Source organism: Salmo trutta, chromosome 31, assembly GCF_901001165.1.
Source record: "Salmo trutta chromosome 31, fSalTru1.1, whole genome shotgun sequence".
Lineage (NCBI taxonomy): Eukaryota > Metazoa > Chordata > Actinopteri > Salmoniformes > Salmonidae > Salmo > Salmo trutta.
Genome location: NC_042987.1, coordinates 40188998 through 40215531, shown reverse-complemented (window position 1 = coordinate 40215531; position 26534 = coordinate 40188998). Strand labels below are relative to the sequence as shown.

The following is a 26534-nucleotide window of genomic DNA, read 5'->3' as shown; positions in this document are numbered from 1 at the left end:
AAATCTTCTACCGAAATTCTATCAACACATCTGCTGTGCTACACACGTAAAATGGACCCTGGATAATTACTACTCTCCCTTCCCGGGATGGCTACAAGGCCCTCCCCCGCCCTCCCTTCTGCAAATCAGATCACGCCTCCATTTTGCCCCTCCCCTCCTATAAGCAGAAACTTAAACATGAAGCACCCGTGGAAACGAAGGTTACGTTTGTAACCACGGTTATGTGAGCTATTTGGATCACTCCAATATATTGGTATCACTCCGCAGCGGATGGATATATCCGAGGTGAGGATTTACAGATGTACTCCAGTGTACACCTGTGTCACGGCTGGGGTCCGCCCCTATATTTTTGCCTTTACCTCCATTATCTCACATCATTTGCTCACATTGTATATAGTCTTATTTTTTTCTACTGCATCATTGATTGTATGTTGTTTTACTCCATGTGTAACTCTGTGTTTTTGTATGTTGTCGAACTGCTTTGCTTTATCTTGGCCAGGTCGCAATTGTAAATGAGAACTTGTTCTCAACTTGCCTACCTGGTTAAATAAAGGTGAAATTAAAAATATGTAGACCCCATTTTTTGCCAGCCATATCAGTTCTGGTCACTTTAATAATGTTTACATAATGCTTTATCCACTTTATTTGTATATACTGTATTCTAGTCATGGCAAATCCTATATAACTACAGCTGTACACACCTTTTCTATTCATAAACTGTCCATTCTGTCTTTACACATCGTTCTTTACATATATATATCAAAAGTTTGGTCAAAAGTTTGGACAAACCTACTGATTCAAGGGTTTTTCTTAATTTTTACTATTTTATAAGTTGTAGAATAATAGTGAAAACATCAAAACCTATAAAATAACACATCATAATAAATCATTTGGTAACCAAAGTGTTAAAGTGTTAAAACAAATCAAAATATATTTTATTTTTGAGATTCTTCAAAGTAGCCACCCTTTGCCTTGATGACAGCTTTGCACATTCTTGGCATTCTCTCAACCAGCTTCACCTGGAATGCTTTTCCAACAGTATTGAAGGAGTTCCCACATATGCTGAGCACTTGTTGGCTGCTTTTCCTTCACTCTGCGGTCCAACTTACCTCAATTACCGTGACTAACTTCTACCCCTACACATTGACTCGGTACCAGTACCCCCTGTGTACCCCTCTTGTTATTGTTATTTAATTGTTACTTTTTTTAAACTTTAGTTTATTTAGAAAATATTTTCTTAACTCTATTTTCTTAAAACTGCATCGTTGGTTTAGGGCTTGTAACTAAACATTTCACTGTAAGGTCTACACCTGTTGTATTCGGCGCATGTGACAAATACAATTTTATTTGATTTGCACGCTCCTTCAACACAGACATCTGTGGCATTGTGTTGTGTGACAAAACTGCACATTTTAGATTGGCCTTTTATTGTCCCCAGCACAAGGTGCACCTGTGTAATGATCATGCTGTTTAATCAGCTTCTTGAAATGCTACACCTGTCAGGTGGATGGATTATCTTGGCAAAGGAGAAATGCTCACTAACAGGGATGAAATACAAATGTATGCACACAATTCGTGAGAAATAAGCTTTTTGTGCGTATGGAACATTTCTGGGCTCTTTTATTTCAGCTCATGAAACATGGGACCAACACTTTAAGTTGCGTTTATATTTTTGTTCAGTGTAGTTACCATAGCAACAAAATACAGATATACTTAGTTTGAACAATATAGCTGCAAAGGCCTACATGGAGCATTTGACTAAAATGGCACATTGATTAACAGTCATGTAATAGGCTACAGAATACTATTTGTGTGGTTCACTAAAATGCGTTATTTGATTACAGACAGTGTTACTAAAGTGACTTACCGTACACACTCACAAAGCCGTTATTAGAAAATAGGGTGGTAAGCTAATACAGGACTAGTAAAGGCCCAGTACTTTTGTGAATTATTTTTATTTAATTAATAATCTTTTTTTTTCAGATTTTTTTAATTTCAGACTTCACTCTCAGCACCCCTACATCCCGCAGTTATGTTACGCTATATAACTCAGTAATGATGACTGAATATTCTACATCACACTTTATTTACAGGGCATTTAAAATAGCAACACCAGGCAGTCGTGGTTCACGGTGTAAAAATAAAAGGCATTTAAAATAGCAACACCAGGCAGTCGCGTTTCAGAGTGTAAAATAAAAGGCATTTAAAATAGCAACACCAGACAGTCGCCGGTTCACGGTGTAAAAATAAAAGGCATTTAAAATAGCAACACCAGACAGTCGCCGGTTCACGGTGTAAAAATAAAAGGCATTTAAAATAGCAACACCAGACAGTCGCCGGTTCACGGTGTAAAAATAAAAGGCATTTAAAATAGCAACACCAGACAGTCGCCGGTTCACGGTGTAAAAATAAAAGGCATTTAAAATAGCAACACCAGACAGTCGCCGGTTCACGGTGTAAAATTAAAAGGCATTTTCAGAGTTGAAGACTAGAAACACAGCTGATAAAAGCGACGGTAGAAGAAGCGTTTGGCATCTCTAGGTCCTGTGTGGCTCAGTTGGTAGAGCATGGTGTTTGCAACACCAGGGTTGTGGGTTCGATTCCCACGGTGGACCAGTACGGAGAAGAAAAATAAAACGTATGAAATGTATGCATTCACCACTGTAAGTCGCTCTGGATAAGAGCGTCTGCTAAAAATGACTAAAATGTAAACACATCTCTGTCCTTCAGTAGGAAAGTAGTTTCCAGAGTCATGTGATTGTAGCTGTGCTGGTAAACGGAGAGCTTCACTTAGCGAAGCTCAAAACCGTTGCTAAACACACAACGACCGAAGCTATTCTCCTCACGAAAGATGTTACTTTTCTCTCATTTTCCCCCCCCTTTTTTAAATTTATTTATGAAGAAAAACGTTTCTTGAGAATTTGGATGCAATGTTATTGAAGTACAAGTCAGGTGAGTTTGTTGTTTTTTGTTGTTGTTGATAGCAAGAAGAAACGCTACTGGCTAGCGCCCGATTCGAGCTAGCTAACGTTAGTGTTTGGGATGTCCGTTAAGTCTACGTTAAGATTTATTCAAAACTCAAACTAAACTAGCTAACGTTAGCCACAATTTTAAAGAATTGCATTTTCGATCATGTAATTTGGTTTCAGAGTTTTATCATTTTATACTTTTAATTTCACAATGAAATTGACGTTCGAGTGGCTGCTAACGTTAGGAAAGTAACAGCTGCTCCTATGTAAAAATGTAGTCTTATTTTGTCGTTTGTTTTACAGTCGCCTAAAAACAAAATGCATTTAACCGTTACAGGTGTAACGTTGTTAACAGTTGAAAGAACAATTTAACATGTTTACGAACTGCACTGTAATTACCAGGATTGGGGAGTAACCGATTACATGTAATCTGATTACAAAGAACTAACTGTAATCAGTTACGTTACCAGAAAAAAAAATCTATAATTGTAATCAGATTACAGATACTTTTGGAAAAACTAGATAAATTACTCTTTGGATGACTTTTTTTAAATTCAGAAAGGATGTTTGCTGGAAGAAAAAAAAAACATTATGACACCTTAAATTTTCTTAAATGACATTCAATTCAGCATTGAAAAAAGAGGCATGTTTTAAGTACTGTTCCACCTGAGCGAATGTGACCACAAGATTACTATGATAACACACCAAATGTGTTTGTTTGATGGATCATAATTTTTTTGTCTTCTAATGTCTCTTAAGGGGAATGTAACTGAAAATAATCAGATTACATTTACTGAGTTTGGGTAATACAAAGGTTAAGATACTGTTTACAATTTTGGACAAGTAACTAGTAACTGTGACAGATTACGTTTAGAATGTAACCTACCCAACCCTGGTAATTGGCTAGGTATTTATGTTAATGTTATTAATACAAGCTCAATGTTCTCCAATTAGAAGTTATCTATAAATGTATTTACACACAAAACAAACATGTGTTTTGGCAGAAAAGAAAGTTAAATAACATTTGAAATGTAGTAAAAACAAACAAATAAAAGGACACAGCCTCTGTTTTTTCAGGGCCCCAAACCGGGACCGGTCTGGACCACCCATATGGGGTGTAACACAGCCCAGTGACCTGTAGCATATTCTAGGTAGTTTCATCGGGCTAGAACCAGTGGCAGTGACCCGCTGGGATGTTACGGAAGAGCAGTGACACTGGAGGAGGAGGAGGAGGAGAGAATAATACTAAACAGAACAAACAGCATCGCTCCAGCTCTACCCAGGGACTGTCTCGCCTCTCCAACCCAAACACAGGGTCACCGTCGGCTGGGTCAACAAAGACCTGGGACATGGGCCGGAGCTCCAGGACTACTAACCCTCTGGGGAGTATGGGGCTGGGGTTCACCGTGGTAGGAGCGCCTGGGGTGGATCCGGACTACGTCATGCAGCTGTTGAACGACGTGCGGAGGTTCGCAGATGTACTGCTCAGCCTTAAAGAAACCTGCCACTCTAAAGGTGAGTCAGTGCCAAATGGCCCCCTGTTCCCTACTTAGTGCACTACTTTGAACCAAATGGCAACCTATAGGTGAGACCAGAAAGGAAGTTACAGTACTAGTACCTAGTGTGTGGCAGGGTGGGTGATTAGTTGGTTGGTTGTCATGGTTTTTAGGCTAACTACAGTAGCATACCTCATGCCAAGGTTTCACAGAATAAGTCATGTTTGTGTTTTCTGTCTGAGTATAACAAAAGTTATAACAAAATGCTTGTTCCAGTCAGAGCCAGCCAGGCTAGCTAACCAGTTGAGTGTCAGCTCTTGGAGAGGATTGACAACCTCTGTGCTGACACAACGTTATCTTGGCGCTCCCATCTATCCCCTTGTCCTGTGGTCGAGAAGCTGCTCTCTCGTTGAGTGACAGGGGGGCGGGGCTCTGTCTGTATCATGTTGTAAGAATGTATAGACCTACTTCTAGCTACCATAGGCTTAGTACAGGGCTCCAGAGTGGCGCAGCGGTCTAAGACACTGCATCTCAGTGCTAGAGGCTTCACTACAGACCCTGGTTTGATTCCAGGCTGTATCACAACCGGCTGGGATTGGGAGTCCCATAGGGCGGTGCACAGAATTTGTTCTTAACTGACTGACTGTCCAAAATGCTCAATTTTAGTCTCATCTGACCAGAGTACCTTCCATATGTTTGGTGAGTCTCCCACATTCCTTTTGGTAAACACCAAATGTGTTTGCTTATTTTTTTTCTTTAAGCAATGGCTTCTTTTCTGGCCACTCTTCCGTAAAGCCCAGCTCTGTGGAGTGTACGGCTTAAAGTGGTCCTATGGACAGATACTCCAATCTCCACTGGAGAGCTTTGCAGCTCCTTCAGGGTTATCTTTGGTCTCTTTGTTGCCTCTCTGATTAATGCCCTCCTTGCCTGGTCCGTGAATTTTGGTGGGCGGCCCTCTCTTGGCAGGTTTGTTGTGGTGCCATATTCTTTCCATTTTTTAATAATGGATTTAATGGTGCTCCGAGCGATGTTCAAAGTTTCTAATATTTTTTTCATTATAAAACCCTGATCTGTACTTCTCCACAACTTTGTTCCTGGCCTGTTTGGAGAGCTCCTTGGTCTTCATGGTGCTGCTTGCTTGGTGGTGCCCCTTGCTTAGTGGTGTTGCAGACTCGGGGGGCCTTTCAGAACAGGTGTGTGTGTGTGTGTGTGTGTGTGTGTGTATATATATATATATTACTGAGATCATGTGACAGATCATTTGACACTTAGATTGCTCACAGGTGGACTTTATTTAACTAATTATGTGACTTCTGAAACTATTTTGGACTATTTTGTGTATGGTCCATTACATGAAATCCAAATTAAAATCCATTTCAATTACAGGTTGTAATCTAACAAAATTGGAAAAACTCCAAGGGGGTTTTGCAAGGCACTGTATCATATCGTCAGTCAGTCCTAAACAGTGGGTGAGACACTCAGACATGAGCTTGCTACTGTCTGGTCCCTAGACCCACAACAGATTACTATAGAACTAGGCTACTACTCATTACTCCTCTTACCAAGCTATAGGGCTTGTCCCAAATGGAACCCTATTCTCTCCATAGTGGTTTTGAACAGATCCCAATGGAGTCTGGTGAAAACTAGTGCACTATATAGGGTATAGGGTGCTATTTGGGCCGCAGGTCAAGACCCACTGCTGATTTACTCCACACAGAGACAAGGAAACATCCTCTTTCAGTTGTTTCTGCCCACTGGGTAGCTGTCAACAACCCTGTTAGAATTCAGGGGAGATCTGTCTTACTGTTCATAATGAAAGGATAACTCAGGGGTGATCCTTAATACTGTTCATGGTGAAATGATAACTCAGAGGAGATCTGTCATACTGTTCATAGTGAAAGATGGAATAGCCTACCCTTTGTCTGTGTAAGTACTAGCCTATCACCTGATTGGCACAAATGAGGCCAATCATTAGTGAACTTAATCGTCATTTGTTGCTCTGTACAGCGAGATTGTTTTACTTTTCTTTCATTTAAAACAAAACAAAGCCATTTATTTTACTTGTCGACTAAAGTGGAACAGGACAGTTGCATCACAAACGGTCCTTGCAGCTTCTCTTGACCACGACTGCTGTAGTTTCCTGTATTACACAACCCCAGTCCAGAGATAGAAACGTGACAGATGCCTGCATCTAATGACATACTATGTTATTGCTGTCTCGTCAGTAAACACTAAAACAATGCCATGCATTCTCTGCAATGGGTGACCTGAGGGTCACAATGTAACGGGTCATAATTCTGATTTTAATTTACAGATTATACGTGGCTGCTATGTAACCTAGAATCTATTGTGGTAAAATTTCAAACTGCCAAAATTCCAAGCTAACACCTTTTTCTAGTTTTGTCAAAAATTCAAACTATAATTCACTCCAAAGCACTTATGCCGCTTTCACGTCATGTCTGGAACTCGTAAACATGACCTTCTTACTGCACGTGAACGACACTCCAACTTGGAAACTCTGATATGATCTCTGGACCCCGATCTTTCCCACATGCTGAACTCTGATGTCACGTACCCCACTGAAAATAGCAACAAACATGGCCGCGATTTCAACTGTCGACGGTGAGAATGGTTCTTGTGTTCCTTACTGAGCTCCGAACACGTGAACGCTCAGAAGTCGTTTCTCTCAAGTAAACAAGCCGTTCCTCTGATCATCACCCCCCCCCCCCCGACACGTGAACACGGCACTAGACCTAACAAGCTGATGGTGATCACACATCCTATAGGCTTCTCAGTGGGGAACAATGGCTTCTTCTATGGCCTTGAATGATGCAGCTGCCAGTGGTAGTGGTGGGATCATTATTGTTTCAAATCTCTTTCCGATGTTTAATTGATGTCAATACTCTACTCTGTTTCTCTTTCTCATCTTTCCGCCCCGAAAGCCAGGACGGCTATGACAACTACGTAATGAAGTTATCGACCCTATTCTGTTAAAAGATTTTACTTGACAGATCTCTTTGTCCTCATCTTCCAGAGTCCCATGATGCTCTCCCTCAGCGGGTACAGGAGAGGTTGGGAGAGCTGCTGCGTGTTCTCAAGTCTGTCATCGGCAAACACCAGACCCTCAACTCTGTAGACATCCTCAGGGCCGCTGGCACCGTCATCGCTAAGGTCAAAGGTTAGTATCCTCATATTTTCATTTAATTTTATATAAAAAAACAACATTTTTTTTATTTATTTGCGTTAGATAGGACAGGAAAGTAGGAGAGAGTTCAAGTCAAAGGGCACTGGGGCGGATTCCAACTTTTATGTTTTTTATATGTATATATATATCATACAGTGAGGGGAAAAAAGTATTTGATCCCCTGCTGATTTTGTACGTTTGCCCACTGACAAAGAAATTATCAGTCTATAATTTTAATGGTAGGTTTATTTGAACAGTGAGAGACAGAATAACAACAAAAAAATCCAGAAAACCGCATGTCAAAAATGTTATAAATTGATTTGCATTTTAATTCCCTCACTGTATATATCACAGGAGGTTGGTTCTACCTTAATTTTGGGAGGACACGCTCGTTGTTATGGCTGGAGCGGAATATAGTGGAATGGTATCAAACACATTCTTTCCAGGTGTTTGATGCCTTTCTATTCGCTCTGTTCCAGCCATTGTTATGAGCCGTCCTCCCCTGAGCAGCCTCCCCTGGTGTATATGCCGTGGTCTGCGGCTCTAACCGCCAGACCATACAGGCCACCTCATCCACACTTCTGATTAGTTCTTGGAAGATATGACTTGGTTTTCTCCAACTCTGTACTGTTGAACGTTCAGGAAAGAAGATCTTTAGGACTACTTATCATGCTTATTCTCTATGGGCCCTGGTCAAAAGTAGTGCACTACTACCACCCCTATGGGCCCTGGTCAAAAGTAGTGCACTACTACTACCCCTATGGGCCCTGGTCAAAAGTAGTGCATTACTACTACCCCTATGGGCCCTGGTCAAAAGTAGTGCACTACTACCCCTATGGGCCCTGGTCAAAAGTAGTGCACTACTACCCCTATGGGCCCTGGTCAAAAGTAGTGCACTACTACTACCCCTATGGGCCCTGGTCAAAAGTATTGCACTATTTAGGGAATAATAGGGCGCCATTTGGTATGCTGATCTACAAACTTCTGGAACATTCTTGTGCTGAAGCCAAGAGAAGAATCTCTCCCTCGGCGGAATGATCACGTCTTGGTGATCGAAAAGTCGAAAAGTTAGAATTCCTTTTGTCAGCGTGGCACTGTGTTGACAATAATCATTTATTCTCACATCTACAACTTTCAGAAACAATTAAAGTCCTAGGTGCCAACTCCCAACTCTAACAGATGTGTCCCAGCGCAGTCCAGAGTCAAAAGGATCTTTCTTGATCAATCAACAGTATGGTTGAAGGAAACTGGGATTGCAGGCTTTTTATTCTGTTGAAAACTGTTCTGGGGGTGGAAGTCAGCTCGTGGGTCCTAGTGAGGTGCAGTTTGCCAACCATTCTTTCTTTTTGAACGACTGTTTACAGACTCGAGAGCATGAGTCGTTTTTTTTCTTTCATTTACATTTACATTTACGTCATTTAGCAGACGCACTTATCCAGAGCGACTTACAAGTTGGTGCAATCACCTTATGATATCCAGTGGAACAACCACTTTACAATAGTACATCTATATCTTTTTTGGGGGGGGAGGGTAGGGGGGAGGGTTAGAAGGATTACTTTATCCTATCCCAGGTATTCCTTAAAGAGGTGGGGTTTCAAGTGTCTCCGGAAGGTGGTGATTGACTCCGCTGTCCTGGCGTCGTGAGGGACCTTGTTCCACCATTGGGGTGCCAGAGCAGCGAACAGTTTTGACTGGGCTGAGCGGGAACTGTGCTTCCGCAGAGGTAGGGAGGCGAGCAGGCCAGAGGTGGATGAACGCAGTGCCCTTGTTTGGGTGTAGGGACAGATCAGAGCCTGAAGATACGGAGGTGCCGTTCCCCTCACAGCTCCGTAGGCAAGCACCATGGTCTTGTAGCAGATGCGAGCTTCAACTGGAAGCAAGTGGAGTGTGCGGAGGAGCGGGGTGACGTGAGAGAACTTGGAAAGGTTGAACACCAGACGGGCTGCGGCGTTCTGGATGAGTTGTAGGGGTTTAATGGCACAGGCAGGGAGCCCCGCCAACAGCGAGTTGTAGTAATCCAGACGGGAGATGACAAGTGCCTGGATTAGGACCTGCGCCGCTTCCTGTGTAAGGCAGGACTCGTTAATTTTAGTCGTTCGACCTGGCCGCAATTAATTCTACAGCAGGATTAATACACGCTCAGGAGGTGCTCCGACCAGAGACTGTCGGTCATGCATGCGCTGAAAATACTTACTGTTGCAGGCAGCATAGAACAGACTTGAGATTATTTTTTTGCCTCATTTAGATGTTTCTGTTTTATAATTTCTGACATTTTGGTAGGCTTTTTGATAGTCAACTTGTCTATAATTAGATACAGGCAACTTTCAGTTTTGTCATATGTTGCCCTAGAAGACTAAATAAAGCCTGGTTCACCACAATGTCATAACTAATAGAATGAATGTCTAACTAACTTTACCCATGTCAACTAAATTGTTCTCGGTCATATCTGCAAAGATGTTTAGGGACCGGGGAGAAATATTTGAAACGATTTTCTGTGCGAAATGTCCAAATGACATCAGTCCGATCGGTTGTAAAGGAAATGGAAAGCTGTGGGGGAAAAAAACGACCCAACATGTTTCTGATCAGATTTCAGTTCGGCTTGGATGCATGTGACCGCTTCACATCCATGTAAAGAAGATGGCTACGCTAGCCAGATAAGTTAGCCAACTAGCTAGCACGGCTAATGGAGGCAATTTTGCTCCACTCCCCGTCTTTCTTTGTCTACTCCATTCAGATTCAACAACAGCCAGTCTGTTGTTCGTAGCTGTCCAGTCCTTCTCATTAAGGTGACTTCATTGTGTAATTTTAATTTACATTTTCCATATTATAAATATCTGCTAGGCTACATACAGAATTTTAATTTGAGCCTGTTTGCTAAAGCATGAAAATAATCCTGCAGCAACAGGAAATGTGGTTTATAATTGAACTCAGCACAACTGATTGGCTCAAATGCATTAAGAAGGAAAGAAATTCCACAAATTAACTTTTAACAAGGCCCACCTGTTAATTGAAATGCATTCCAGGTGAATACCTCATGAAACTGGTTGAGAGAATGCCAAGAGTGTGCAAAGCTGTCAAGGAAAAGGCTGGCTACTTTGAATTGTGGAGACCAACACCAGGGGCTGAGGATTTATCTAGAATAGTGGCCAATTCGTTGATGTAAATATTGAAGAGTGCAGGGCTCAGATTGCAACTGTGGCGAAGGCCTCGCCCCTGGTTAAAGAATTCTGTTCTTTTCTTGCCAATTTTGATGCTGCACGTATTGCCAGTATACATTGATTTAATTATGTCATGTTTTACCCCCTACACCACTTTAAGTAACTTCGTAGCAGTCCTGTATGCCAAATAGAATCAAATGCTGATGGACATGTTTATCTATCAGGGTGTGTGAGGATAAATATGATCAGTCATGCGATGTTTTTGATATAAATCCAATTTGGCTTTTACTCAAGACATTGTGCTTTATCAAGGAAGTTTAGAACTCTTACATTTATAATACTACAGAAAACCTTCCCCAGGTTACTGTTCACACAAATTCCTCTGTAATTGTTAGGGTCAAATTTTGTCTCTGTTCTTAAAGATTGGGGTTATGATTCCAGATGTCAGGGAAATAACCTACACTCAGGATCAAATTAAACAGTTTTAATATAGCCAATATAAATTATTTTTTGCACTAGTGAGTTTGAGCAGCTCATTTAGGCTGCATGATTCTTTTTAAATTGAGGGCCTGAAGTTTGTTATAGAGCTCCTGGTCAGTAATTGGGGAGTCCAATGGATTTGGATTGTCCTTTAGCTTTTTCTAATCCATTCAACTTCTCATGAATTTGGCATTGCTCTGTGTTTGCATCAATTTAATGTTGTATTGTCACCATTTTTGTATCGCTAATTTCTCTTGTTTAGATGTTCCTAGGTTTTTTCCAATTTTGCCAGAAGTGTTTTGTGTTTATAGACTCTTCAATTAGTGTCAGCTGCTTGCTGTTGTACTGTGCTTTATGGGTTCTGAGTTTATAGAGTTTTAAAGTTTCACAGTTTAATTGTGTTCTAAAACCGTTTCTCTCTCTCTCGATCCTATTCTAGCCATCTTTTTTTTCATACACCAATCAGCCCATAAATTGTCATCCTCTGTCAAGTAAAATATAGTGTGTCATTGTGATCACAGACAGAATGACAGCAGAACTACCACACTAAGAAACTCTCTGCAACAGGCTCATTGTGGTCACAGACAGTGTTGTCATGCTCTTAAGAACGGAAAGTCACAATGCGTCCTGGCCTGGGCGTGAATGATGCAGTTCCCATATTTGGCGCGTTGCGATTGGTGGCAGCCAGCGGTGGTATCATTGTTGTAGGACTGCAGGATGTCCTGAGGAAGACGCTCCGCACTCTTGCCTCTACAGGGGCCAGTAGAGCACGGCAGCAGAGCGCAGAACAAGCAGCTGTCTAGCGTTCACGGCAGGGAGGCTCACGGCAGGGACGCACGCTCTACACCTCTATCACCCCCTCGGCCTCCTGAGGTGCTGCCCTGGCCTGGACCGTGGGCTGTGGAGATCCCGTCTTCTCCACCCCCCCCTCCTGAAGGGAACCGGAAATTTAACTTTTTGTTTCAGTTTTGTGTCTTTTTCGTTTTGTCGGCTCTACTGCATCATCAGGACAAAGTGCAAGTGTCAAGAAAGTGTTATGAAGAGAAAACTGCTCTTCTGTACAGGGAGGGCAGAGGAGAGCATAGACAATAGAGCTAGGAGGTTTTTGGAGTGTTCTCTCCGATTGACCGGACAGACCGTTGACTAGACAGAGAGACAGAGTGGGTAAGTTTTTTTGCAGTGGTTGTTTTAAAGGTTTTCTGAGAATTCAAGCTGCCTGAGTCGTTTCCTGTGGCGGAGAGACAGGAAGCTACTATGTCAAGTCTGATTCCTCTTCTCTCTCTCTCTGCATGTTTTATTGGGCTTCCTCAGCCTGGCTTCTGTGTCTCGCTTACTGATCTGAACTGTTTCCTGTGTAAGAACGTGTGCGCCGCTGTCTTCTCGAAGAATCGTCGAAACTCTGTGGCCTCAATATTCCTTCAACGCATTTGGACAGTGTATTTTCGGGCTGCTCACAGGAAAGGAAATATGGCTGTAGTCTTGACCGGCTCAGTGAGTCTGACCTGATAGTACATATGAATTGGAAACGTATATATTAAAGTGTATGAAAACCACCTGATAATAATCTGATGCTTTGGTTACACCATTCTCTTCTCCTGCGCTTCAAGAAGATTTCCAATACATTTTTTTAGACACAGAAAAACGGTCCAAATGGACAACCCTGACTGTTCCGGTCCAAATGGACAACCCTGACTGTTCCGGTCCAGATGGACAACCCTGACTGTTCCGGTCCAGATGGACAACCCTGACTGTTCCGGTCCAAATGGACAACCCTGACTGTTCCGGTCCAAATAGACATCCCTGACTGTTCCGGTCCAAATGGACATCCCTGACTGTTCCGGTCCAAATGGACAACCCTGACTGTTCCGGTCCAGATGGACATCCCTGACTGTTCCGGTCCAGATGGACATCCCTGACTGTTCCGGTCCAAATGGACATCCCTGACTGTTCCGGTCCAAATGGACAACCCTGACTGTTCCGGTCCAAATGGACATCCCTGACTGTTCCGGTCCAAATGGACAACCCTGACTGTTCCGGTCCAGATGGACATCCCTGACTGTTCCGGTCCAGATGGACATCCCTGACTGTTCCGGTCCAGATGGACATCCCTGACTGTTCCGGTCCCAATGGACATCCCTGACTGTTCCGGTCCAAATGGACAACCCTGACTGTTCCGGTCCAAATGGACAACCCTGACTGTTCCGGTCCAAATGGACATCCCTGACTGTTCCGGTCCAAATGGACAACCCTGACTGTTCCGGTCCAGATGGACAACCCTGACTGTTCCTGTCCAAATGGACATCCCTGACTGTTCCGGTCCAAATGGACATCCCTGACTGTTCCGGTCCAAATGGACAACCCTGACTGTTCCGGTCCAAATGGACATCCCTGACTGTTCCGGTCCAAATGGACAACCCTGACTGTTCCGGTCCAGATGGACATCCCTGACTGTTCCGGTCCAGATGGACATCCCTGACTGTTCCGGTCCAGATGGACATCCCTGACTGTTCCGGTCCAAATGGACATCCCTGACTGTTCCGGTCCAAATGGACAATCCTGACTGTTCCGGTCCAAATGGACAACCCTGACTGTTCCGGTCCAAATGGACATCGCTGACTGTTCCGGTCCAAATGGACAACCCTGACTGTTCCGGTCCAGATGGACAACCCTGACTGTTCCTGTCCAAATGGACATCCCTGACTGTTCCGGTCCAAATGGACATCCCTGACTGTGTTCCTGTTAGTATCCATTTACAGTATGTCTGTATTTGTGACAGTTTTGCCCAGGTTGCTGTTTGTATTTATTATGGATCCTGGGGTTTATTATGGATCCCCATTAGTTCCTGCCAAGGCAGCAGCTACTCTTCCTGGGGTTTATTATGGATCCCCATTAGTTCCTGCCAAGACAGCAGCTACTCTTCCTGGGGTTTATTATGGATCCCCATTAGTTCCTGCCAAGACTGCAGCTACTCTTCCTGGGGTTTATTATGTATCCCCATTTAGTTCCTGCCAAGGCAGCAGCTACTCTTCCTGGGGTTTATTATGGACCCCCATTAGTTCCTGCCAAGGCAGCAGCTACACTTCCTTGGGTTTATTATGGATCCCCATTAGTTCCTGCCAAGGCAGCAGCTACTGTTCCTGGGGTTTATTATGGATGCCCATTAGTTCCTGTCAAGGCAGCAGCTACTCTTCCTGGGGTTTATTATGTATCCCCATTAGTTCCTGCCAAGACAGCAGCTACTCTTCCTGGGGTTTATTATGTATCCCCATTAGTTCCTGCCAAGACAGCAGCTACTCTTCCTGGGGTTTATTATGTATCCCCATTAGTTCCTGCCAAGACAGCATCTACTCTTCCTGGGGTTTATTATGTATCCCCATTAGTTCCTGCCAAGACAGCAGCTACACTTCCTGAGGTTTATTATGTATCCCCATTAGTTCCTGCCAAGACAGCAGCTACTCTTCCTGGGGTTTATTATGTATCCCCATTAGTTCCTGCCAAGACAGCAGCTACTCTTCCTGGGGTTTATTATGGATCCCCATTAGTTCCTGCCAAGACAGCAGCTACTCTTCCTGGGGTTTATTATGGATCCCCATTAGTTCCTGCCAAGACAGCAGCTACTCTTCCTGGGGTTTATTATGGATCCCCATTAGTTCCTGCCAAGACAGCAGCTACTCTTCCTGAGGTTTATTATGTATCCCCATTAGTTCCTGCCAAGACAGCATCTACTCTTCCTGGGGTTTATTATGTATCCCCATTAGTTCCTGCCAAGACAGCAGCTACACTTCCTGAGGTTTATTATGTATCCCCATTAGTTCCTGCCAAGACAGCAGCTACTCTTCCTGGGGTATATTATGTATCCCCATTAGTTCCTGCCAAGACAGCAGCTACTCTTCCTGGGGTTTATTATGGATCCCCATTAGTTCCTGCCAAGACAGCAGCTACTCTTCCTGGGGTTTATTATGGATCCCCATTAGTTCCTGCCAAGACAGCAGCTACTCTTCCTGGGGTTTATTATGGATCCCCATTAGTTCCTGCCAAGACAGCAGCTACTCTTCCTGGGGTTTATTATGGATCCCCATTAGTTCCTGCCAAGACAGCAGCTACTCTTCCTGAGGTTTATTATGTATCCCCATTAGTTCCTGCCAAGACAGCATCTACTCTTCCTGGGGTTTATTATGTATCCCCATTAGTTCCTGCCAAGACAGCAGCTACACTTCCTGAGGTTTATTATGTATCCCCATTAGTTCCTGCCAAGACAGCAGCTACTCTTCCTGGGGTTTATCATGTATCCCCATTAGTTCCTGCCAAGACAGCAGCTACTCTTCCTGGGGTTTATTATGGATCCCCATTAGTTCCTGCCAAGACAGCAGCTACTCTTCCTGGGGTTTATTATGGATCCCCATTAGTTCCTGCCAAGACAGCAGCTACTCTTCCTGGGGTTTATTATGGATCCCCATTAGTTCCTGCCAAGACAGCAGCTACTCTTCCTGAGGTTTATTATGTATCCCCATTAGTTCCTGCCAAGACAGCAGCTACTCTTCCTGGGGTCCAAAACACATTACTTACATTACATATGAAACAAAAGATAAAACAGCACATCATATAACATCCCTACACCACTACATATGTACAATACAACATGTATAATATCACCATACAACAATATTACTGTGTGTGTGTGTGTGTCTCTTCACAGTCCCCGTTGTTCCATAAGGTGTATTTTATTTATCTAATTTGACTGCATTACCTGATGTGGAATAGAGTTCCATGTAGTCATGGCTTTGTGTAGTACTGTGTGTTTCCCATAGTCTGTTCTGGACTTGGGAACTGTGAAAAGACCTCTGGTGGCATGTTTTCCGGGGTAAACATGGATGTCTGAGCTGTGTGCTAGTCATTTGAACAGACAGCTCGGTGCTTTCAACATGTCGTGGTCATATTTTGTGAGTTAATGGTTCTGAAAGAGCTATCACACTGATTTGGCATGTGGAGTGTCAACACCTTTTCTAAAGTCCATGAAAAAAAAATATATATATATAAATCCAAATACACAGTTGCCTTACTATCTGCATCTACAGAAACTAGGAAGTTTTAAAATGTAGCTTATTTCTTAAATGCTTCATTTACTGTAGGCCCTAATGAATGAAATGACTAAATTGACTTCAATCAGCCCAATGAATGAAGCCATAATAGTGTTGATCTAACATGACAGCCATCTTACTGTGTTTGTGTGTGTGTGTGTGTGTGTGTGTGTGTGTGTGTGTGTGTGTGTGTGTGTGTGTGTGTGTGTGTGTTGTCATGCTGACAACATACAGATCCATTATTTAGCTTTATGACCAGGCTAGCTTTATGACCAGGCTAGCTTTATGACCAGGCTAGCTTTATGACCAGGCTAACTCTATGACCAGGCTAGCTTTATGACCAGGCTAGCTTTATGACCAGGCTAACTCTATGACCACGCTAACTCTATGACCAGGCTAACTCTATGACCAGGCTAACTCTATGACCAGGCTAGCTTTATGACCAGGCTAGCTTTATGACCAGGCTAACTCTATGACCAGGCTAGCTTTATGACCAGGCTAGCTTTATGACCAGGCTAACTCTATGACCAGGCTAACTCTGACTGCTTTTTGTTGCCTGTTTGCTGGCTTGTTGAATGTAATTTGGTCTCTGGTTGATGTTCTCATGTGGTTTTTATCACTTTCCAACAGGCATTAACTTCAAGGAGGTAAACCAAGAAAACAAAACCGCTATATTTGGCGAGATATACGCGTCCATTGACACTTTGGCATTCACATTTGGCAATGTGTGAGTACGACTTTCTTTGTTTACCTTTTTTCAACACTGTTGGCTTTTTAGTAACCTCTTGTCAGTTGGCCAGAGATTATATATTTTCTGCTAACAGTCAAAAGAACAAGTCTTGATTGTAATAGTACAAATGATGAATAGGCTCATGTTAACTATGTCCACATGAACATTTCACTTAAACCACACTGAGCATTGTTAGGTAATGGTCTACATAAATATGCAACTACCCTTTTTTTTTTTTACTTGGACACTTATCTTTAACCTCTAGCCTTGGACTCTTTGTTATTTGATTGAATAAATATGTTTTAACCTCCTAGTCTTGGATCACTTCGTTTTCTCAGTATTGCTCACTTGTCTTTTTGTTAGGCCTATTTATTCAAATCAACGATATTTAAACCTCTAGTCTCGGATACTTAGCTTTGCTAGTCTTGCTCACTTTATAATGCTGACTCGTCTTCTTCCTGACTTCCTCCTCAGAGTGTCTGACTTTCTTATGGGAGATGTGGACAGCCAATCAGGGTTGGGGATCCCACCTACCAGGAGAAGCAGGGTATGCCATCAGACACTGACTCTGTGAACGATTCTAAATGTAGTCTAAACCCTGTTGAATTGAGTTGAATGTTCGGTTTACAGAACGTTTTCAGTAAAGTAGATACAAGTGGAAAAAATATATAAATATTTTGGTTGTTTTTTTGTGATAAAATGTATTTATTTTTTTGCAAAACAGTTCCAAAATGACAAATGCAGACAACTATATTGAAGAAATGTCTCCATGTTGTGTTATTTCTAGTCTTCTGAGAATCTCTCTGTGGATTCTGGGAGATGTGTTCCAGAAAAGGATTCTGGGTGGAAGAATGAGCTAGTGGGTAAGAGTCTCATTTAGTTATTTCTTCTCTCCCTTTTTCTTCTGTTTCCTTTTTCTTTGTTTTCCTCTCTCCCTCTCTCTCTTGTTTCAATTCAAGGGCTTTATTGGCATGGGAAACATATGTTAACATTGCCAAAGCAAGTGAAGTTTCTCTTTGTTTCTCTCACCCCCCATTGTTTTGTTCTCTCTCTCGTTTCTCTCGCTCCCTCCGTTTTCTTGTTTCTTAATTCAATAGACTTTATTGACATGGCAAGTTTAAATTACTAAGTATACATTTAACAAAAATGGTGGGACCAACAGCAATAATAGTAGTAGTGGAAATGGGATTACCATTAACAGCAACTACAACAACAATATTAATGAGAATAATAATACATTACAGCAATAGTAGTAGACCAGTCTCAACCTGACTGAGAAGACACATGACCTGGTATGAAAGACAAAACGAAATGGGAAATATTAATTGACATTACATTGCACTTTTCACTGGCTGTCATTTAGGTTGTGGCCGGAGGACATATATTTGGCTGCCAAAACTGCACAATTGTGGCTTTTCACCCAATAAATATTTCATCTTTTATATTTTTCCAAATTCTTTGTACTGAATGATAATTTTGGGAAAGAAATATTCTCTTCGGTCTGAGTATTTAGTCACAGTGTAATAGGAAATGCAGCTCTCTCTCTACCTCTCCCCTGGGGCAGAGTGAGCACAGCCTGTCCTCTCTGGGAAGCCAGACTGTCCTCTCTGGGCAGCCAGACTGTCCTCTCTGGGAAGCCAGACTGTCCTCTCTGGGCAGCCAGACTGTCCTCTCTGGGCAGCCAGGTTGGTCTGTGACGACTGGTCTCTATAGCCAGCCTGTCCTCTCTGGGAAGCCAAGTTTGTCTGTGACGACTGGTCTCTATAGCCATACTGTCCTCTCTGGGCAGTCAGGTTTGTCTGTGACGACCGGTCTCTATAGCCAGACTGTCCTCTCTGGGCAGCCAGGTTTGTCTGTGACGACCGGTCTCTATAGCCAGACTGTCCTCTCTGGGCAGCCAGGTTTGTCTGTGACGACCGGTCTCTATAGCCAGACTGTCCTCTCTGGGCAGCCAGGTTTGTCTGTGACGACCGGTCTCTATAGCCAAGCTGTCCTCAGTTTTCTCTCAGTCACAGTGGTCAGATATTCTGCCACCAGGTACAGTCTGTTTAGAGACAAATAGTACTGAAGTTTACTTAGATTTCTTTATGGTGTCTTTCCAATAGGTGATATATTTTTCTTTTTGCTTTGTGATTATTTGGTTGGGCCATATTTTCTGAGTGCTGTCCTGAGGCTCTACGGGGTTGGTTTGGGTTGGTGAACTGAGCCTCAGAACCAGCTGGCTGACTGCTGTCCTGAGGCTCTATGGGGTTGGTTTGGGTTGGTGAACTGAGCCTCAGAACCAGCTGGCTGAGGGGACTCTTCTTTCATCTCTTGACATTGTAGAGCTGTGTGATGGAATGTTTTGGGGTCACTTGTTTTTAGATGGCTGTAAAATGTGATGGCTCTTTTTTTCCCTATTTGAATAAAGAGGGGGTTGTTGGCCTCATTCTGCTCTACCTGTTTTATTTTATTAGACAGCGGACCACGTACTTCGCTGCCATGTAGAGGAGCAATTGGTTCTATAACTGATTGGAAAATGTTGAGCCAGATTCTAATTGGAATTCAGATTTTTCATGTTCCTTTTAATGGCATACAATGCTCTTCTTAGTTTGTCTCTCAGCTCGTTCACTCGTTCACACAAGCTACCTGTGTTGCTGATATTTAGTCCTGCATACTTGTCGTTTTTAGTGTGTTCTAATAGAACTGTGTCCTAATAGAATTTATATTTGTCATCCTGATTTCCTGACCTTTTTTGTAATATCATTATATTCATTTTTTTTTGGGGGGGGGGTTTAACGGTCAGAGCCCAGGTCTGACAGAAACTGTGCAGATGATCTAGGTGCACCAGGTCATCTGTGTACAGCAGACCCTCCTTAGTGGGAGACAGCAGCACCAGTTCATCTGCGTACAGCAGACCCTCCTTAGTGGGAGACGGCAGCACCAGTTCATCTGCGTACAGCAGACCCTCCTTAGTGGGAGACGGTAGCACCAGTTCATCTGCGTACAGCAGACCCTCCTTAATGGGAGACAGCAGCACCAGGTCATCTGCGTACAGCAGACACTTGATATCAGTGTTGTTTAGGGTGAGACCAGGTGCTGCCCATTCTTCTAATGTTTTTGCCAATTCATTAATGTAGACGTTAAATAGTGTTGGACTTGAGCTGCCCTGTCTGTTTGCTTGTTGCCAATATTAATACAAATATATATTTTTAGTGTTATTTCATAATATCACGTTTTCCCTTCAATACCACTTTCTATTAGTCTATAAAAAGACCTTTGTGCCAAATTGAATCAAATTATTTCTTGAAGTCTACAAAACAGGAGTAGATTGTGCCTTTTGTTTTGGTTAACTTGTTTGTCGGAGGGTGGAAATGTGGTCAGTTGTACGATAATATTTTTTAAATCCAATCTTCTGCTCAGGTGGTGTTCATCAAGGAAATTATGTAGTCTGCTATTTATGATACTGCAGATCATTTCCCCAAAGTTTCTGTTAATGCAAATTCCTCTGTAATTATTTGGGTCAAATTTGTCCACATTTTTATAGATTGGTGTGATCAATCCCTGGTTCCAAATATCAGGGAAAATACCTGTAGTGAGGATAATGTTGAAGAGTTTGAGTATAGCCAATTTTGAATTTGTGGTGTATATATTTGATCATTTCATTTAAAATACCATCAGCACCACAGGCCTTTTTGGGTTGGAGATTGCATAGTTTTCCCAATAATTGTTGTTCTGTAATTGGGGTATCCACAGGATTCTGAAATAGTCTTTGACTGCTGATTTTAAGGATTTGTAATGTTTCTTGTATATCTTTTTGTTCTGGGCTCTTTGTTATATTGCTGTAGAGGTTTGCTAAGTGGTTTCTTCACATATCCCCATTTTGGATAGCCAATCCCTCATGATGAGGTTTGTTTAATTTATTCCAATTCTCCCAGAAGTGGTTTGATTCTATGGACTCCTCAATTCCATCCAGCTGATTTCTAATGTGCTGTTCCTTTTTTTGTTCTTAGGGTGTGTTTGTATTGCTTCCCGCCTTATGAAGGTGTATATTTTTGTTGTGTGGTTCTCTGTTTTTGATTTAGATGTATTTTTTTGGGCGGTTTCCTCTTATGTTTCTGTAGATTAGCCAAGGAGGCTAATTTGTCATATATGAAGTGTATGTTCCAAACGGCCAAGTTTACACCTTCATTGTTGCAACAGAATGTTAAGACTAAAACGTTGTCCAAGACGGATTGTATTTTTTGGCTACAGTTTTGTTTTTGAGATTTCTGTATCTAGTGGTCTGTTTTAGTACCATTTCTTGGGCCGTGATGCTTCATGGTTGGGTTCCGCTTTTCTCAGATACGCTGTGATTTTACTGTGGTCTGAGAGAGGTGTTAGTGGGCTGACTGTGAAAGCTCTGAGAGACTCTGGGTTGAGGTCGGTGAGGAAGTAGTTTACAGTGCTGCTGCCAAGGGATGAGCTGTAGGTGTACCTTCAAAAAGAGTCCCCTCTCAGCCTACCATTGACTATGTACAGACCCAGTGTTCGACAGAGTTTCACGAGCTGTACTCCATTTTAGTTTTTCACTTTGTCATAGTTGTTTCTGGGGAGGGGGTATGTGTGGAGGGAAAGGTTGTTGCTTCCTGGTAGGTGTTTATCCCCATGACTGTTAATAGTGTCTGTTCTAGCATTCAGGTCTCCACAGACCAGTATGATGCCTTGGGCCTGAAAGTGACTCATCTCCCCCTCTAGAATGGAGAAACTCTCTTCATTAAAGTAGGGTGACTCTGAGGGTGCAACATACAGTTGAAGTTGGAAGTTTACATACACTTTTCACAAACTCGTTTTTCAACCACTCCACACATTTTCTTGTTAACAAGCTATAGTTTTGGCAAGTCGGTTAGGACATCTAGTTGGCGCATGACACAGGTAATTTTTCCAATAATTGTTTACAGACAGGTTATTTCACTTATAATTCATTGTATCACAATTCCAGTGGGTCAGAAGTTTACATACACTAAGTTGACTGTGCCTTTAAACAGCTTGGAAAATTCCAGAAAATTATGTCATGGCTTTAGAAGCTTCTGATAAGCAAATTGACTGACTTTGAGCCAATTGGAGGTGTACCTGTGGATGTATTTCAAGGCCTACCTTCAAACTCAGTGCCTCTTTGCTTGACATCATGGGAAAATCAAAACAAATCAGCCAAGACCTCAGAAAAAAAATTGTAGACCTCCACAAGTCTGGTTCATCCTTGGGAGCAATTTCAAACGCCTGAAGGTACCGCGTTCATCTGTACAAACAATAGTACGCACGTATAAACACCATGGGACCACGCAGCCGTCACTACTGTTTGCAACTGCACATGGGGACAAAGATTGTACTTTTTGGAGAAATGTCCTCTGGTCTGATGAAACAAAAATAGAACTGTTTGGCCATAATCACCATCGTTATGTTTGGAGGAAAAAGGGGGAGGCTTGCAAGCCGAAGAACACCATCCCAACCGTTAAGCACGGGGCTGGCAGCATCATGTTGTGGGGATGCTTTTCTGCAGGAAGGACTGGCGCACTTCACAAAATAGATGGCATGAGGATGGAAAATTATGTGGATATATTGAAGCAACATGTCAAGACATCAGTCAGGAAGTTAAAGCTTGGTTGCAAATGGGTGTTCCAAATGATCAATGACCCCAAGCATACTTCCAAAGTTGTGGCAAAATGGCTTAAGGACAACAAAGTCAAGATATTGGAGTGGCCATCACAAAGCCCTGACCTCAATCCGATAGAAAATTTGTGGGCACAACTGAAAAAGTGTGTGTGAGCAAGGAGGCCTACAAACCTGACTCAGTTACACCAGCTCTGTCAGGAGGAATGGGCCAAAATTCACCCAACTTATTGTGGGAAGCTTGTGGAAGGCTACCCAAAACGTTTGACCCAAGGTAAACAATTTCAAGGCAATGCTACCAAATACTAATTGAGTGTATGTAAACTTCTGACCCACTGGGAATGTGATGAAAGAAATAAAAGCTGAAATAAATCATTCTCTCTACTATTATTCTGACATTTCACATTCTTAAAATAAAGTGGTTATCCTAACTGACCTAAGACAGGGGAATCTTTACTAGGATTAAATGTCAGGAATTGTGAAACACCTTGGCCAAATACATTTAAACTCAGTTTATGTAAACTTCCGACTTCAACTGTTTGTGGCACAGAGGAGGATGTTTTTATATGTTAGCCTCCTTGTTGATTTTTGATCAATTCGATTGAGTTAGTTCAGATTTATACCATATTAACATTCCCCCTGAATCTCTGTCTCTGTGGGCTGGGAAGGTGTGCAGCAGGCAGGGCTGGGGAGATGTGCAGCAGGCAGGGCTGGGGAGGCATGGCTGGTTGAGGTGGGCCCCCCTGCTGTGTGAGGGCAGGGCTGGGGAAGCCTGGCTGGTTGAGGTGGGCCCCTCTGCTGTGTGAGGGCAGGGCTGGGGAAGCATGGCTGGTTGAGGTGGGCTCCCCTGCTGTGTGAGGGCAGGGCTGGGGAGGCATGGCTGGTTGAGGTGGGCCCCCCTGCTGTGTGAGGGCAGGGCTGGGGAGGCATGGCTGGTTGAGGTGGGCCCCTCTGCTGTGTGAGGGCAGGGCTGGGGAGGCATGGCTGGTTGAGGTGGGCCCCCCTGCTGTGTGAGGGCAGGGCTGGGGAGGCATGGCTGGTTGAGGTGGGCCCCCCTGCTGTGTGAGGGCAGGTCATAGAGTGGTGATCTAGCTGCTCCTGCAGCCTGTCCTCTGTTCTCTTTCTCTCCTGCAGCCTGGCCTCTCTTAGTGTGGTCAGCTCTTTATTACTGCTCTGCCTGTCCTTTAGGAGCTCTCTCACCTCCTTTGTTAGATCAGCCAGCTTTCTTGAGTCTGTCTCTCTTGCTGAACCTCTTTCAGCTGTGTTGCAAGGCTGCTGTCCTGCTCTGTCCGTACCTTGTTTAGGAGCTGCTCTAAGGTGTGGATATCTGGTGTCTGTTTGCTCTCACACTCGCTGAGCAGGACCACCTCCCCCCTCCAGTCTGGTGAACTCATCCCTCATGGCAGCCATGGTGGTGGTGAGGGCCTGAGCCTGCTCTGCACTGAGGGGGTTGCTCTCCTCCTGGGGCGTGTCCTCCACTATGGTGGGAAGAGAGGTGCTGGATGTGCCTTTTTTGGGTGGGGGTGAGGGTGGTGCTGGTGGGAGGGCATGTCACTGGTGGTGTCCTCTCTCCGCTCTCTCCTTAATAGTCTGAAAGTCTGTTTCAAACAGCCTAATGTTACCTGGCACCATGACAGTCCCAGTCTGTTTCAAACAGCCTGATGTTACCTGGCACCATGACAGTCCCAGGTCTGTTACCTGGCACCATGACAGTCCCAGTCTGTAACCTGGCACCATGACAGTCCCAGTCTGTTACCTGGCACCATGACAGTCCTAGTCTGTTACCTGGCACCATGACAGTCCCAGTCTGTTACCTGGCACCATGACAGTCCTAGTCTGTTACCTGGCACCGTGACAGTCCTAGTCTGTTACCTGGCACCATGACAGTCCCAGTCTGATGTTACCTGGCACCATGACAGTCCCAGTCTGATGTTACCTGGCAACATGACAGTCCCAGTCTGTTACCTGGCACCATGACAGTCCTAGTCTGTTACCTGGCACCATGACAGTCCTAGTCTGTTACCTGGCACCATGACAGTCCCAGTCTGGTACCTGGCACCATGACAGTCCCAGTCTGGTACCTGGCACCATGACAGTCCCAGTCTGTTACCTGGCACCGTGACAGTCCTAGTCTGTTACCTGGCACCATGACAGTCCCAGTCTGATGTTACCTGGCACCATGACAGTCCCAGTCTGATGTTACCTGGCACCATGACAGTCCCAGTCTGATGTTACCTGGCAACATGACAGTCCCAGTCTGTTACCTGGCACCATGACAGTCCCAGTCTGTTATCTGGCACCATGACAGTCCCAGTCTGTTATCTGGCACCATGACAGTCCCAGTCTGTTATCTGGCACCATGACAGTCCCAGTCTGATGTTACCTGGCACCATGACAGTCCCAGTCTGATGTTACCTGGCAACATGACAGTCCCAGTCTGTTACCTGGCACCATGACAGTCCCAGTCTGTTACCTGGCACCATGACAGTCCCAGTCTGTTATCTGGCACCATGACAGTCCCAGTCTGTTATCTGGCACCATGACAGTCCCAGTCTGTTATCTGGCACCATGACAGTCCCAGTCTGTTACCTGGCACCATGACAGTCCCAGTCTGTTATCTGGCACCATGACAGTCCCAGTCTGTTACCTGGCACCATGACAGTCCCAGTCTGTTACCTGGCACCATGACAGTCCCAGTCTGTTACCTGGCACCATGACAGTCCCAGTCTGTTATCTGGCACCATGACAGTCCCAGTCTTGTAGAGGTTGATTGTTATCCTGGTGCTGTCAGGGGGTTGTCTGACTTTCAGCTTCCACCCATTACAGACCGCTGAGCGCCATGCATTTGGCTGGTCAGTGAGAAAGACGAGGTTACTCCTATCACAGTTTTTTGTGTAGGTCTGCAAAAAAGAGTTTCTGGCCTCCACTTTAGTAGTTTCTGTTTTAAAAGCTTTCCTCGTTGTGTCATTTTTGGCCTCTGGGAGGGGGATAATTGACATTGAGGGGGAGTGGGGACATGGTGCCTGTGGGCTCTGCTACGACGACTACTGCTGCTGCTCTGTCCTGCTGCGCCGTTGCCATGGCAACCCGTTTTGATTGTCTTCTGCTGTTGCTACCTAGCAAGCTCAATAGCCAGCAAAAATAGTGAAATATTCACACAGAAAAAACAGAAGATATGTTTAAAGTTAGAGTCCGTGCTCCTTTTTGGTTTACTCACTCAGTTTGGTCATTTGATGTAACTCCCTTTACAAGGTTCAGTGTGTCAGATCTGAGGGCCTGTTGTCCGGGCCTCTGGCAGTCTCTATGGGGGTGCCACAGGGTTCAATTCTTGGGCCGACTCTCTTCTCTGTATATATCAATGATGTCGCTCTTGCTGCTGGTGATTCTCTGATCCACCTCTACGCAGACGACACCATTCTGTATACTTCTGGCCCTTCTTTGGACACTGTATTAACTAACCTCCAGACGAGTTTCAATGCCATACAACTCTCCTTCCGTGGCCTACAACTGCTCTTAAATACAAGTAAAACTAAATGCATGCTCTTCAACCGATCGCTGCCTGCACCTGCCCGCCCACCCAGCATCACTACTCTGGACGGTTCTGACTTAGAATATGTGGACAGCTACAAATACCTAGGTGTCTGGTTAGACTGTAAACTCTCCTTCCAGACTCACATCAAACATCTCCAATCCAAAGTTAAATCTAGAATTGGCTTCCTATTTCGCAACAAAGCATCCTTCACTCATGCTGCCAAACATACCATCTTACCGATCCTCGACTTTGGCGATATCATTTACAAAATAGCCTCCA

General features: G+C 43.8%; 1 protein-coding gene across 4 annotated transcripts in view; it reads left to right on the top strand.

Annotated features, from left to right (window-relative positions):
* The first annotated feature begins 2748 nt into the window (after positions 1 to 2748).
* LOC115170194 (rho GTPase-activating protein 29) overlaps positions 2749 to 26534 on the top strand; it is a 62789-nt gene continuing 39003 nt past the window's right edge. Inside the window, exons 1-6 of one of the 4 annotated variants that reach the window (XM_029726561.1) lie at positions 2749 to 2952; positions 4047 to 4484; positions 7500 to 7643; positions 16996 to 17092; positions 17570 to 17642; positions 17883 to 17958. In XM_029726561.1, the coding sequence (XP_029582421.1) occupies positions 4163 to 4484; positions 7500 to 7643; positions 16996 to 17092; positions 17570 to 17642; positions 17883 to 17958 (712 nt within the window). In that variant the 5' untranslated portion in view covers positions 2749 to 2952; positions 4047 to 4162. Of the gene's footprint in view, positions 2953 to 4031; positions 4485 to 7499; positions 7644 to 11980; positions 12452 to 16995; positions 17093 to 17569; positions 17643 to 17882; positions 17959 to 26534 lie in introns of those variants that run through there. The other 3 variants (XM_029726562.1, XM_029726565.1, XM_029726564.1) reach the window with 3 other exon arrangements.